At 49.0% G+C, this 12,691-nt stretch overlaps 1 protein-coding gene across 3 annotated transcripts in view; it reads right to left on the bottom strand.

Annotated features, from left to right (window-relative positions):
• PPP2R5D (protein phosphatase 2 regulatory subunit B'delta) overlaps positions 1–12,691 on the bottom strand; it is a 30,845-nt gene that overhangs the window by 12,052 nt on the left and 6,102 nt on the right. For 2 of the 3 annotated variants that reach the window (XM_080408241.1, XM_080408242.1), the window contains exons 3-11: positions 10,713–10,908; positions 9,342–9,541; positions 8,851–8,961; positions 7,104–7,196; positions 6,497–6,627; positions 6,036–6,095; positions 5,239–5,347; positions 4,349–4,402; positions 1,371–1,541 (exon numbers count right to left, since the gene is read on the bottom strand). In XM_080408241.1, the coding sequence (XP_080264367.1) occupies positions 1,371–1,541; positions 4,349–4,402; positions 5,239–5,347; positions 6,036–6,095; positions 6,497–6,627; positions 7,104–7,196; positions 8,851–8,961; positions 9,342–9,541; positions 10,713–10,908 (1,125 nt within the window). The remainder of the gene's footprint in view (positions 1–1,370; positions 1,542–4,348; positions 4,403–5,238; positions 5,348–6,035; positions 6,096–6,496; positions 6,628–7,103; positions 7,197–8,850; positions 8,962–9,341; positions 9,542–10,712; positions 10,909–12,691) is intronic. The other variant, XM_080408243.1, reaches the window with a different exon arrangement.

Genomic DNA, 12,691 nt, shown 5'->3' with positions numbered 1-12,691 from the left:
AGAACTCACTGTATCCCCTTATCACATTGTTCCACATGAGTAAATGAAGTGAAACCCACTTCGTGTTCACTTACCCAGCTTTGGTTTCCAGCTATTAAGACCCTGTTAAGCCTTTGTCTGCTAGACTAACACATAATGCCCTCAGCGAAAACTCTCCCCCACCAAGGAGTTCAGACTTACCAAGAAGTCAGCTCCTATTTTTGCTCTCAGACAACCTGCAGACACAGACCGTTCAGCCTGACTGTATGGAATACCTTTGGGGTTAATTTTCTTAGGCTGTAAAGTGTTTGCACCTTCTCCAGATTTTTCAATCTTGTTTTTCAAAGAGTTGGCAGCAGATGAGGGCTGCTATGAAGTACAGGATGCCACCCCTCCAGCCTTTACCCTACTTTATTCAAGCTCCTTAGTTCCCTATGGTAGCTCTTTCCACGCCCAAAGGTCATGTTAGCCCTTTGGTCCCCATCACCACACCAGTAATCCATGTCCAGCTGGTTTCTGTCAGGCTTCCCCAGTCCTTTCCAGGAGCAGTGATCTTTTACATGCACATGTGACCTAGACTGACCTCATTTTTGGCTTGTAAACATACGACTTTGCACCTCTTTGTACCAAAAGGCAGACTGAAGCCAGTCTGCCTCACTGTGCAGTCACACTCATGCTGGGGGAGGGCTACGACACTATTTTAACACCCCACCCGTCCTTGCATCAGCCATGTGTTTCACCAGCAAGCTATCTTCTTCCTGGGCACTCTTCATGGCAACCTAAACCAATGAGCGGAGAACACCTGCTAGGAGCTACTAGCAGGTCCTACCACCCTAGACATTTTAAACCTTAAGACTACCAGCCACAGATATTGTTTTAGCCTGGTACTACAGCTAGCTTCCCTTCAGCGGGAACAAGGAAGAAGCAGACTCTAGCACTTCTTCACTATACCTCACTCTCTACCACCTACAGCAGAACAGACTAACATACCTTCTCTGCACACTGTCCTTTTGGTTGGCCTCCCTCCGACACTGCAGCCAGCTTGGCTTTACTGCAACAGGGTGACACTGTATGGATCTCCTCTACACTCACTAGCCAAAACAGAAGGTGGCAAAGCCCCTCTCCTCCGGCTCCATCCTACGCCAATACATGAACAGCACTGCAGCAGGAGAGGCCCCACCCATCGGCTTTGTTTTCTCTTTGGATGAGCTTGCTCTGTGGTTGTGGTGAGGATTCTCACTGCTTCCCACCACGTCACCCCAATACTCACCCTGGTCACATCTCCACGCACCACTGATCCACAAAGACAAGCCCAAAACCTGGGGTGTCACCCTCACGTGCCAAGTGGGTTAGAAGCCAGGGCCCTATCCCTTCCCTGAGCTGCAACCCACCTGGAAGTGTGGGCTGGAGACACACTTGGCCAACTGCCTGAATAACGGCTCCATAACTTTCACAAACTCAGATGGCTCAATCACGTCCAGGATCTCCTCCAGCTCATTTAAAAACATCACCTCCTTGGGACTGTGAGTTTTCGGCCAGAACTTCAGCAAGCCCACAATCACCTGAGTGGGGAGGGTATAGAGACAGTGTTAGAGGCTGAAAGTTAACACCAGCTATGAAATACATTTTTAAGGGTCTGGTCACAACAGAAGAGGGGAGAAGTAACAGAAGAGACTTTCTCAGAAAGTTTGGTTGGGTTACTGGAGAAGAAAGAAGAGAGAAACCCAGACTCTGCCAAGTTACACACAAGACAGCAGCACTGTGCAGGCTGCTACAATTCTGCACTGCAAGCACAAAGCTTAGAACCACTTTTTTTCCCCAAGCACTGCTCAACATGGAAAGCTCAAACCAGAGTGGGCAGTGGCTGGTAGATGGTACAGAACAACCATGAAAGACCAACTAATAAAATTGGAAATACTATGGAAAAGGTCATTGAGGAATCATGATTCAATACACCACGGAGTTTGAACACTGGGGAGCACCCAATAAATAATGCAATGGATGAGTTTGGGACGAGGAAAAGGAAGTCCCATTTCACACAAAAGTAATTGGATTACAGAGCTCATTCATGCAAGACTCTGTGGAGACTCAAGGTCCAAACAGAGTCCAGAAGAGACTAGATGAGTTTATGGAAGCTACACCCAATGGTGATAATTAAATATGACAATGCAGATGAAAATTCTGGCTGAGTAAACTATCACTTACAAGATACTGAAAGAATATACTAGGGGAACGGCTATATCCCACTTGAATTTATTTATTTGTTTTTAATATTGCTTCCTTCCCTACTCATCTGCTTCTAGACACAGTCAAAGGCAGGATCCACAATCCTGCAGGCCTTCGCTATGTTAGAGCCACTGGTACAGCATGTACAGAAATGCTAACTCCACAGACACTAGATTCACACACAACTGGCGGAAGGAACTGCTCTTTCAAACTCTGTGTACTTCAGCAACCTGATCCTGAGGCCAGCACTCCAGAGGAAGTTCGCAGCAGTGGAGGGACAGTAGTGGGCAATGCAACAGCAAGATAAGAAACATCTAAGCATTACGTTCTCACCAACTCAAGACTTGAGAAACCTTTTGTATCCTTAGTGCTTGTCATTAGTCAGGCCTGCTGTTCAAGCAAGAGTTAGCTTCAGTGACTCAGATGTAATTTCTCCTACAGCTAAGGTGGTGCAAGGTGTGCCGAGTCTGCCTTTGCTATTACTGAACATGTCTGAGGCCTTGCTCATCTGGCAGTCATTCAGACTGCTGTTAGCACAAGAGTTACTGTGTCAAGCCTTGCTGAGCAAAATTCTGGGAGGCCCACTCCAAGCAAGTATGGACCTAGCGAGTGATCTGGCCTCCTTCCAGCACTGGTGGCAAAATCTGTGAGTGCGTTCAGAGCCTTGCTGATGCACAAACCCTGTAATTCTTCAAGACTTCAATAACCCCAGTCATCCCAGGAGTCCATTCAAAACCTTCACAAGCAGGATGCTTCAACAGGACACAACCTGTGGCAATACGTCTTTGGTATGTCTGGTTGAGACCCAACGCAACACCCGCTGAAGGTAATGAAATTGGGTCATCCCACTGCTTTCCACAAGCACCAAAACAGACCTGAGTCTCTAATGCAGGGGACACTAACCCATTAACCCAGGAAGCATTACAAGCTATGGAGCTTTACTATTTGAATAAGCTGCAAAATGGATCCTGGAAATACTGACAGACTTCTATTTCTCTCTTGTCCTTCACCCTCCAGTAAGTGCTGTGGCAGGAGGCTGCTGGGCTGGATGTCAGCCACAGGAAGTACTCAGCATGATCAGGAAGCTACTTTACGCAGTTTGTTTCAGAGCAGGCTTTTGGGAACACAGGAAATGGAGGACCCACACTTAAAGGAAAAGCTGTGAGGTCTGCTTCAGCACTGCTGATGTCAGAGCTGAGGAGCCAGAAAACTGACAACAGCTGACCAGCTTCCACCAAGCACAGTCAGGCTCACCACAAATGCACACATTTCAGCCAGAGAACAGAATGACCTCAGCTAGCGTTACTCATTAAAATGCTCACGCTTTCTGATGCTCCCTGCTACCGTGACACAATCACATGTTCTTTGGCCATCTGCTGTTTTGAGGCTGTGAAGCTCAGCTCTGTAGAAGACATTTCCTGGCCTGTCGTGGGTGGAGAAACACTTGTCTCCTGCTTGCACCCTCTGCCAAGCCAGCATATAGCCTGGTTCACACTGCAGGTCTGTGCAGCCAGTAACTGGAATATGCAAGGTCCCCATCTACACTGCTCACACGTTTTTAGAACCTGCTATTTCCCATCACTACATCCTGAAGGCAAATGCATCTACAATGCGACCTAACACTAGGGAGGCAGCAAACTGACGCTAGAGCAGGAAAGAGAATACTTTCATCAAGGAACAGTGGCTTGCCTAAGTAGAACTTTGTGTCCCAGGTTCCTAACCTCATCCCCACAGTTTTACAGCCAACTCTCGCGGTCTGGACTGAACTCTTACTGTTTCAGCGCCTCCATGAGCTCATGCTGGTTCCATAAGATATCAGATGGCAGCCATGCATTTTGTCTCTGCAGCATCTGTCACTAGCTGAAAGCTCTGCCCTGAAAGCACAGCTTGGTATGGTGTTCCTTCCACTACACTAAGATCTGACACACAGGAAGACAACAGCCCACATTCCTGAAGCTTTCAGGAGAGAACGCTAAAGGCTTACACATGAGCAGCACAGCTCCTTCTGCCCACAGGTCACCAGGCAAACCCTGTAAACAATGCAGCTGACTCCCAGCCTCCCCTTTTTTAGCCTTGCTGTACTCTAAGACATGAAGCTTTCAGGGACTTGACTGACACACAAAGGTTAAGCAAGGTTACTCACTGGCTCTGTCAAGCTGCTGTCCTTCTCCAAGAACTGTACAACACAGTACGCCAGCTGTGGGGGGAAAAAAACCACAGCAAGATTAGAGCTTCCTCAGGTGAATCTGAGATTAAAGTGCCACCATCACCCTAGGCTGGAAGTCCCATTATGCCCTCCACAGTGTATATGATGAGCAGAAAATCCAGTTCTTCTGACAGCAAGTGAAGGCTCTAGGACCAAGGGCCTGAGCTCAGGACACCTGTGCAGTATGAAGGATGAAATTTGAGCCACTTAGAGCAGTCCATAGTTAATAAATTCAAATGCAAGCACAGGTGTACACATGGGAAGGAACAAACCTGACTATCACAAAGTCCTGCCCCACAAAAACAAGGCTGGGAGCGCAGACATCACTCCTCAGTATCCATACTTTTTCACTTCCCAGCCTCAGTCCTAATCTTCTCTACTCTTCCACTATGTATTCTAAATTGCAAGAAATTAATCTCTGTACCAGCCTAGCAGCCCAACATGCCGATTTCTCTGCACATCACAGCAGTGCCTAACAGCTGACACACACAGGCTGATGACCGCAGCTCAGAATTCTACCTCTGTTTCAGCAGGGCCCCAGTATTTCACAAACTTCCAGCACAGAATGGCAAAGCACGCCACAGCATTAGGCCAGCGGGAAATGGCAGGATACCCTTCCATCAGCCAGTGGCAAAAAGCACACATGTATACATACAGGCCCTGGCCCTGCAAGGCTGGGACTAACCACTGCAGTAAGACACTAACGCAGAGCCCAAAACATCTCACAGCAAGAACTTTGTACAACGCAGTAACACAGCCTGATGAATAGCTAACAACAGCTTTTGCAAGAATCCCATCCTCCCTTGGGAACTTTAAGCACTGCTCACCTGTGGGTGGTAGACACTGAGAGACTTCACCTTGTGCAGTGGTAACAAGACTCTGATAAGGAACATCTTGTGCTCTTCCTTCAGAGGCAAAGCAAACCCATTGATTATGCTGAGAAGAAACAAAGTCTCATTAACATCTCCACTCAGCAAAAATACAGTTATTTCTCACCTCAAAAGAACCAGTGGCTTGCCCTAGCACTCATTAGTCACTTCAGAAAGGACACACCAGAAGTGTGGTCAGTGGGGCCCAACCTGCATACCATGCTCAGCAAGAGTGTCTCCTCAGCCCGCACGCCAGGGAAATGCCTCTGATGGGGCCTGAGGTCTGTGCTGTCCTGCGCCAGGCTGAGCCCACACACACCTACGCAGAACCTCTGGGGAAGGCCAGCACAGAGGCAGCCCAGTCCTTGAGGCTCATACTTTACAGAACAGGAGGATGGCAGCAAGAGAGGGGCTGCAAACAGAAGGGCAGGTAAAGCCATGGAAAAGGCTGCTCACTGCTAAGGCTTCCCAGGGCTGTAAGGAATTCTTCTATCACCTGCTGAGACAAGACAGCAAGGGTGACTGGACTCAAACTCAAAAGAAAAGGAGACAAATCTGGGGAGGAGAAGGCTACCAATGCATTTACTGGCAGGCTGGAGAGTACTATCACTGTGTGCTTTGTCAGACTGAGATCTTCTGGAAGAGGTGGCTCCTGCAAGAACTGCTGAAGGAAGACGCTGCCAGATCACGCAGCTCACTGCGCTGGGAGGCCTCACTGACTACAGGCCCTCTGGGACTTCTGAAAGTGCCATTACCTTCCCAGGATCTCCAACAGCTCTGCAATCCCATTGTGGTGCTCAGTTTCATAGATGAACCTAAAGAGAAGAGAAGAATGAGAGGTCATTGCCGAACACTGGAAACAGTTTGAAAAGCAAAGGAAGGGAAAACACCTGAGACAGGGAGTTTCTTAGAAAATAACAGAACTCCAAGACAACAGGGCAAGGACTAAGAGAGACAAGCAAATAAATCTATGGCCCTCAGATCAGCTAAAGCTCACAGGTCCCAACATTTGCTATGTGTGCTGAAGATGGTGCTACCACATCCTCACTGCTCTTAAGCACAGGTGAATGCTATCTCTACTAAGGTAGCGTGAAATAATTGCGCCACTTAGCTACTCACAGTCTGGATCAGAAAGAATCACAGTTTGTGCCCCAAATTTATCTCACTGGATTGTGCCACTCACTCACCAGGCCAGTAGCATTAAGAAACATCTCACCTGTAAAATATATTGTTGATCTGCCGCCTCACATACGCTCGGAGACCCAGGAACTTCCCGTAGATCCTGTGCAGAATAGTCTTTAGGAAGTCTCGCTCTCTGGGGTCTTCACTGTCAAAGAGATCCAGCAGCTGTGGGAAGAGAAATTCAGCCAGTGTCTGCATACTGCCTGTTTGGACAAAGCTACCAGCAACACCAGGCACTGCTCCCGCTCAGCAAAAGCAGCTCTTTCAGCTGGGTGATGGCTTCAGGACCCTGAGCACGGGGTCACTTCCATGAAACATGCAGCCTCCTAGTCACAAGCTGGAACCATCAGCACTTCTTTCATCTTTGGAAGCACAGCGATGGCCTACATAATCCACAAAGCTGTGTGTCTCCGTACTTCCCCTGCAAGGCCCCCTCCACCTATACAATGAGTGATGAGTTCCAGGGACTACAGCTCACACACACTCTTGCCCTGCTGCTCATTCAAGACTAGACAAAGGAAAAAAGAAAACCCACATCATCAAGCACTTGCTGACACAGCCGGACTGTTTGCATAACACCTCAAGCAAATCTTGCTCCATGTCCTTCATAAAGGTGATGCACAGTGGCAATGATTACTTACAGATAGTACAAACTTCTGGTCAATGTATTTCTTGGCTACATTTGGTTGAAAGTCAGGCGATTCCAGGAACCGGAGGAAGAACTCATACACCAGCTATGGGGGCAGAAGGAGAGATCACTTAGAAATCCACCTCCCATCCTCTCATCAGTGTTTGCTTCAGATTGTGAATGTTTTCTTTCGCCTTACTCAGCTGCCCTTACTCTGATGGGCAGGGGGTCGGTGGCATGTAACTGCCCAAGTCTGCATGAGATCTCGTCACCTCAGGTCCCACCACAAACAACAGCCACCTACTTGGATGAAGACACAAGGCCCGGGAAACTTTCTTCTTCCACCTTCAGCCCACATCTCTACCTACAGCAAACAGAAACCTCCAGAGGAGACAGCAAAGGCTCAGGCTACATTGGAAACCCTTGAGACACACCAAGGAAGAGCAGAAAAGTGGAGAAATTAAATGGACCCCAGGAAAATACATTGTGTCCTCTGCCTCCTGGGAACCGACTCCAGATTGGCCTGGCCCTGCTAAGCCATGCAAGCTGCATGCTGTGTCCCACTTGGACAACAAAGGGCAGCCTGCTTTAGGAAGGCTGCCAGTACCAAAACAGCAACTTCTGGTCCTGCTGTCCTCTTAAAGGGACAAGTCCATTCCAGGGCTGACTAGCGCTTCTGAGAGTGCTGCATCCCAAAGATCTGACTTTGGAGTTGAAGGAGCTACGGGGCCACCCACCCACAGGTAGGGCCCAGCTGCCAAGGACAGCAGCACAGGAAAAAAGAGGTGATCACCAAAAAACACAGCACACATTTGCCACAAATCCATGCTGGCTGCTGCTGACTTAACTCTGAGAAGCAAATGCTTCCTAGCATTCACAGCACTCTGGTGCTGAGGATACCCCATTTCTACCAACACTCTCATTCCTGTGTCACGTGCAGCAGTGCACCTTATTTCCTCTCTGTATTTTCTGTTTCATTTTGCAGCGCCTGGCTCTTGTTCTGCCTTTGCCTGCTTGACAACACATGTCCCTGTGCAAGTTCCTGGGGAGATCCCCATAAGCTTTACCTCCTGCCTTCCACTGCTGAGGTCTGCTAAACCATGCCCATTGTTGCTTTCATTACCCTTTTCACCTAGTTTGTGTTAAAGTCTATTTTCCAGGACACACAGTCTAATGAAAAGATCCTTGGCTCCCTTCCCCTCTTCCTTCCCTCCAGTTTTCTTTTCTGGTCAAATGTTTCCTCCCAGTTAACGCAACTGAATTACAGCCAGCATACAGGAGACATGTTAGCAGGTGCCAGCACAGGCTTTGTTTTGGCACCAAGCAGTCCTCTTCCCCCATGTGCCTCTTGGGGAGCTGGGCAAGGAGAGGAGGACTGAAGCAGACAGGGCTGCTGTCTTTAGTACTGCTGAAGCCCAGAGGATCAGGGCTTTTAAGCCTTCGGGAAGGACATTAACACTGCTAGGAACTGCTTCTTACAGAGGCAACACAGCACAACTCCCTTGCTCCCAGTAAAATGTTCACTCCCAGCCTACCTCAGGGCCATGTGGGACTACAGCCATCTGCAGGTGAATGCTGCACACAGCCACCAGCCTGTTTCCAGGACACCCCTGCTGCCTGTACTGCCCACAAGCCACCACTGACCCCCATCATGGGTGGCAGGCCTGCCAGCAGCAGGGCTGAAAGGCTCCAGCACTACATGAACTCTGAACTTCTTGGAGATAAATTCACCAGATCCACATCACACCCCTCCTCCTCACCTGAAGGTGTGGCCAGGCAGCCTCTAATGTTGGTTCATCTTCCTCAGGGTCAAACTCCGCACCTGTGGGATTGGATGATGGCGGGAGCGTCCGGAAGAGGTTCACTGAAAACTGAGGTGAGTGAAAAGGTGTATGAATGACATTCCTGCGCTTCACCACGGCCCTCCCCGCAGCAAATCCCTCACTTCAGAGCAACACACTGTGATTTACCATAGCTGTGCCCATAAACAGATCCCTCCCTAGAGACTGCAGGGTTACAGCCTGCACATGAATTCCACAAGTGCAGTCTGTGCCACAGACAAGAGCTTCCACCTCTCCCTACACCAGGCACTGTCACCTCCCTCCCCCTTCTTCTCTTTCTGGGGGTGGGCAGGTAATAAGGACCAGGGTCACACTCCACTCTGACAAATACCTAACCCCTCCTCCCCACCACGCTTCTGAACAGTCTCCATTCCTTTGGCACACAAGCATGTCCTGGCCCCATGCCCTACCATGATAACAGCTTCAGGATAGATGGCCTCAGTGACAACATCACGGTTGTGCGTGATGTATTCCACCATCTCATTGAGACCTGCTCGCTTCACCTCCTTGAACTTCAGGTCACTGAGGGGGTCAGAGATGAAGTCAAAAAGCACGCAGCACTGCCGCAGCTTCTGGATGAAAAGCTCTTCTCGTTCGTGTGGGGGAGCATCTGTCAGAGAAAGCAGGGACATCTGTTCTTGGAGACAGACAGAATATCTTTCCGGTTTGCCCAGGTATCAGTGTGGTTTGCTCCCTGTCCTGCATCCCCCCACCCCATCACAGTCCCCCTTGAGCTGGTGGCAGAAGAGGGAAAGGCAGTGTTATCCCTGCTATGGAGATGGGACAATGGGGGCAGAGGGATTGCAAGGCCTCTGGAGTTCCATATGGCATATAATCCCATAAGGCAATTTCAAATAAGCTATTGGTTTCTGATCTGATAAGCATTGATCCCTTCCACGTACAAGGTACACTGGAAAAGGAACTCACTTAACTAGCTCACATCACCGAGCGGTGACACCCACGCCCTGCACCCCAGAGCCACAAAGGGAGCTGGGCAGAGCACACTGCAGGCTGAGCCTCCTCCCAGAGAGCAGCCCCAAAGAAAGGGGCTGAGGCGGCAGAGGCCCTGTGTTAACAGCATTCTCTTTCTGATATGTTGCCACTGGAAACTCTGCACTACTAAGGCAAATCAGGCAAACTTCCCTCGATTGCAGAACAGCTGCTGAGCTGCGAGGCAGTTGCCCTTCCTAGACTGCCTGTTTCTGTGAGCAATGTCAGCAACGGGTCTGGCTGAATGACTGATGAAAATGCTTTCTCCCTGTCTGCACTTAAGTCCTGTTTAATTGCACCGTTATGTAGACTAACTGCTAATGCTGGGTAATTGCCCTAACGTGGACAAGTTCAATAGCACTACCATAATTTGAAATGGAAACACAGGGAGGAGGAAGAGGCCTGGTCCTCTCCCAGGAACTGGTGGCTGTAGGAAATGAGAGCAGTCTGCACCAAGGTCTCTGCACTTCACCACCTCCCTGCACAACCTGCTGAAGAATCTGAGGTGATCCTAAGTACATACAAGCATGAGGCTTTAAATCAGTTCAAATAAGAAGGTAAGCACTGAAGTCTGCATTGAGTATTCTCATTTTGGTTTAGGCTATCTGTCAGTTCTCAATCTGTTGCCAGGCCAAGCACCTTTCCCAGAGCCATTTCTGTCGCACTGCCGGCAAGGAGGTTAGCAAAACAGTGCCAGGCTTGCTTTAGGAAGAGCCCTTACACCACCACACTCTGCCTGCAGAAGCTGCAGCTTGTCATGCAGGTTACCCCCCACCCCGCAATTTCTTTACCTTTAAGGGCTGGGAGTTTTTGCAGTTCCCGGTTCTTGCTCAGATTGAAGCGCGAAGAGCTATGCCGACGCTCCTTCTTCACAATCTGCGGTCCCCCTGAGTACTTAATCTTATTCAGCTGGGTTGGTGGGGGAGCGCTGTTACTGGGCCGCTTATTTGAAGTTTGTTGCTGCGGTTGCTGCTGAGGCTGCTGGGCCTGATGATGGAGAAGAGTAAAACAACTCATAAGCTTTTATGTACAAATCCCACAACCAGATACTGTCAGCATCTTCTTGAACTGAAGAAACCAGGTACGTTTTTCACTGTTGCACTTGCAATTCAGTGCATCTCACCTACTCCTGCAGGGCTCTAGACCCATTGGTTGCATTTGCAGCATACCTGCAAAGTGAACATCGGTTTTACTCCTATCTGCAAGGTACAACAAAGAAACCACAGCCTCTCAGCACAGTGGGTGCTAGGGATAGGGAAGCAAAGCTGCATCTTGCAACCACTTACAGGAGTTTGTTGACACAAAAAAGTAGAAGTAAGAACTTCCCGTGGTCCAAACACAAACCTCAATGTGCCAACTGCTTCTGATTACAGCACTCTGTACAACACACATCAAACAAGTTTTGAAAAGTAGCAAGTTGCTTCCTTATCCTTGTGCAGGGAATCACTTGGGGAAAAGCAAAGCAGTGTGTAGTACAGAGCAGATATGATGGCCCTGGAAAAGAATGGTGAAGACCACGAAAATCACTGCCACATCCATAGACCAGGAGCTGCTAGTCTATGGACCACACAGGCCTTACCCAAACTTTAGGTCCCAGGCTGCAGGCTCTCCCAGCCTGTCCTGGCTGCTCCCACCATCTCTGCATTGTCTCAGCCTCACTGCTGTCTGGATTTCTGTCAATTTGCTTTTTTCACATCACCTCTTTTAGCCACACAAACTTTTTGCCTGCATCTTCCCTCCAGCAGACATCTTCTCCACTTCATGCTTGTTAAACAGCACTTACAGAGGCACTTTCTTACTTTCAGCAGTTCACCAGAAACTCAAACCTGCGTTTGCTCAGCTCAGCTCTGTTCCAGCTTTGCTGAAGTTCTGCTGGTTCAAGACCCATTTGGGCCATAATGGCTCAATAACTGACCCTTTAACACCACACTGTCCCAGCTCATGGAAAACTGAATATGGAAGAGGGCAACATCCCACCAGCAAGCCTGTAGCAGAGGGCTCAGCTGAAGACAGCACTCAGCCTACTCTTGCTCTGTTGTGTAAGCCCAGCAGTGCTCCCTTCCTCAGCTCTGCCAGCTCCTTCCCACTGGCACATGAAACCAGGGAGCTGCAGGGTGAACCTGTTTAAGACATAACAGGGATAATGCAATGGATCGGAAGCAGAGGCGGGTGAAATCCTTGGGCGTCACCCCCTCCTTCCCCCAGAAACTCCCAGCTGCCACATACAGCATAGCAGTACAAACACACACCTCCTCAGAACGCTGACCAACAGGATTTTGAGGGAAAGCATCAGTGGTGCAGAAGCTCATCAGAGATCTCCTCCAAATGAGATAGGGCCAGTCTCTTCCTGTGAGAAGCAGCTGAGCTGCAGCTTACCCTGAACCATCCTTACCCTGAACTGAGTCCTGATGGTTTCCAAAGAGGTGCAGCACAGCATCACCGTGCAAGAGCAAGATTCATTGCCCCTGCAGCACGTGGGGAGGCAGCAAGACAGGAATAGGGAAAGCTGCCTACAAGGAGACACTGCTCTACAGATTAGGATCTTTAGAGCAAGTTCAATGACTCCGTGTGAAAAATAGTGCTCAACATGAAACAACAACTGTTTTGTCAAGCCATTACTTTGAACAGAAACTGGAAATATTTTGGTTCTGGTCTGGCTCTGCTTGAAGTAAATTGTAAGTGGTTCTGTTTCAAGCTCAGCTCCAAGCCAAGGTGGGAGGAGGCAACAAGTTTTGAAGTCTCTTCAGTTTATATTTGATCTGATTCCTTT

Source organism: Falco punctatus, assembly GCF_963210335.1.
Source record: "Falco punctatus genome assembly, chromosome: 12".
NCBI classification, from domain to species: domain Eukaryota; kingdom Metazoa; phylum Chordata; class Aves; order Falconiformes; family Falconidae; genus Falco; species Falco punctatus.
This window is presented reverse-complemented; position numbering and strand designations above follow the sequence as displayed.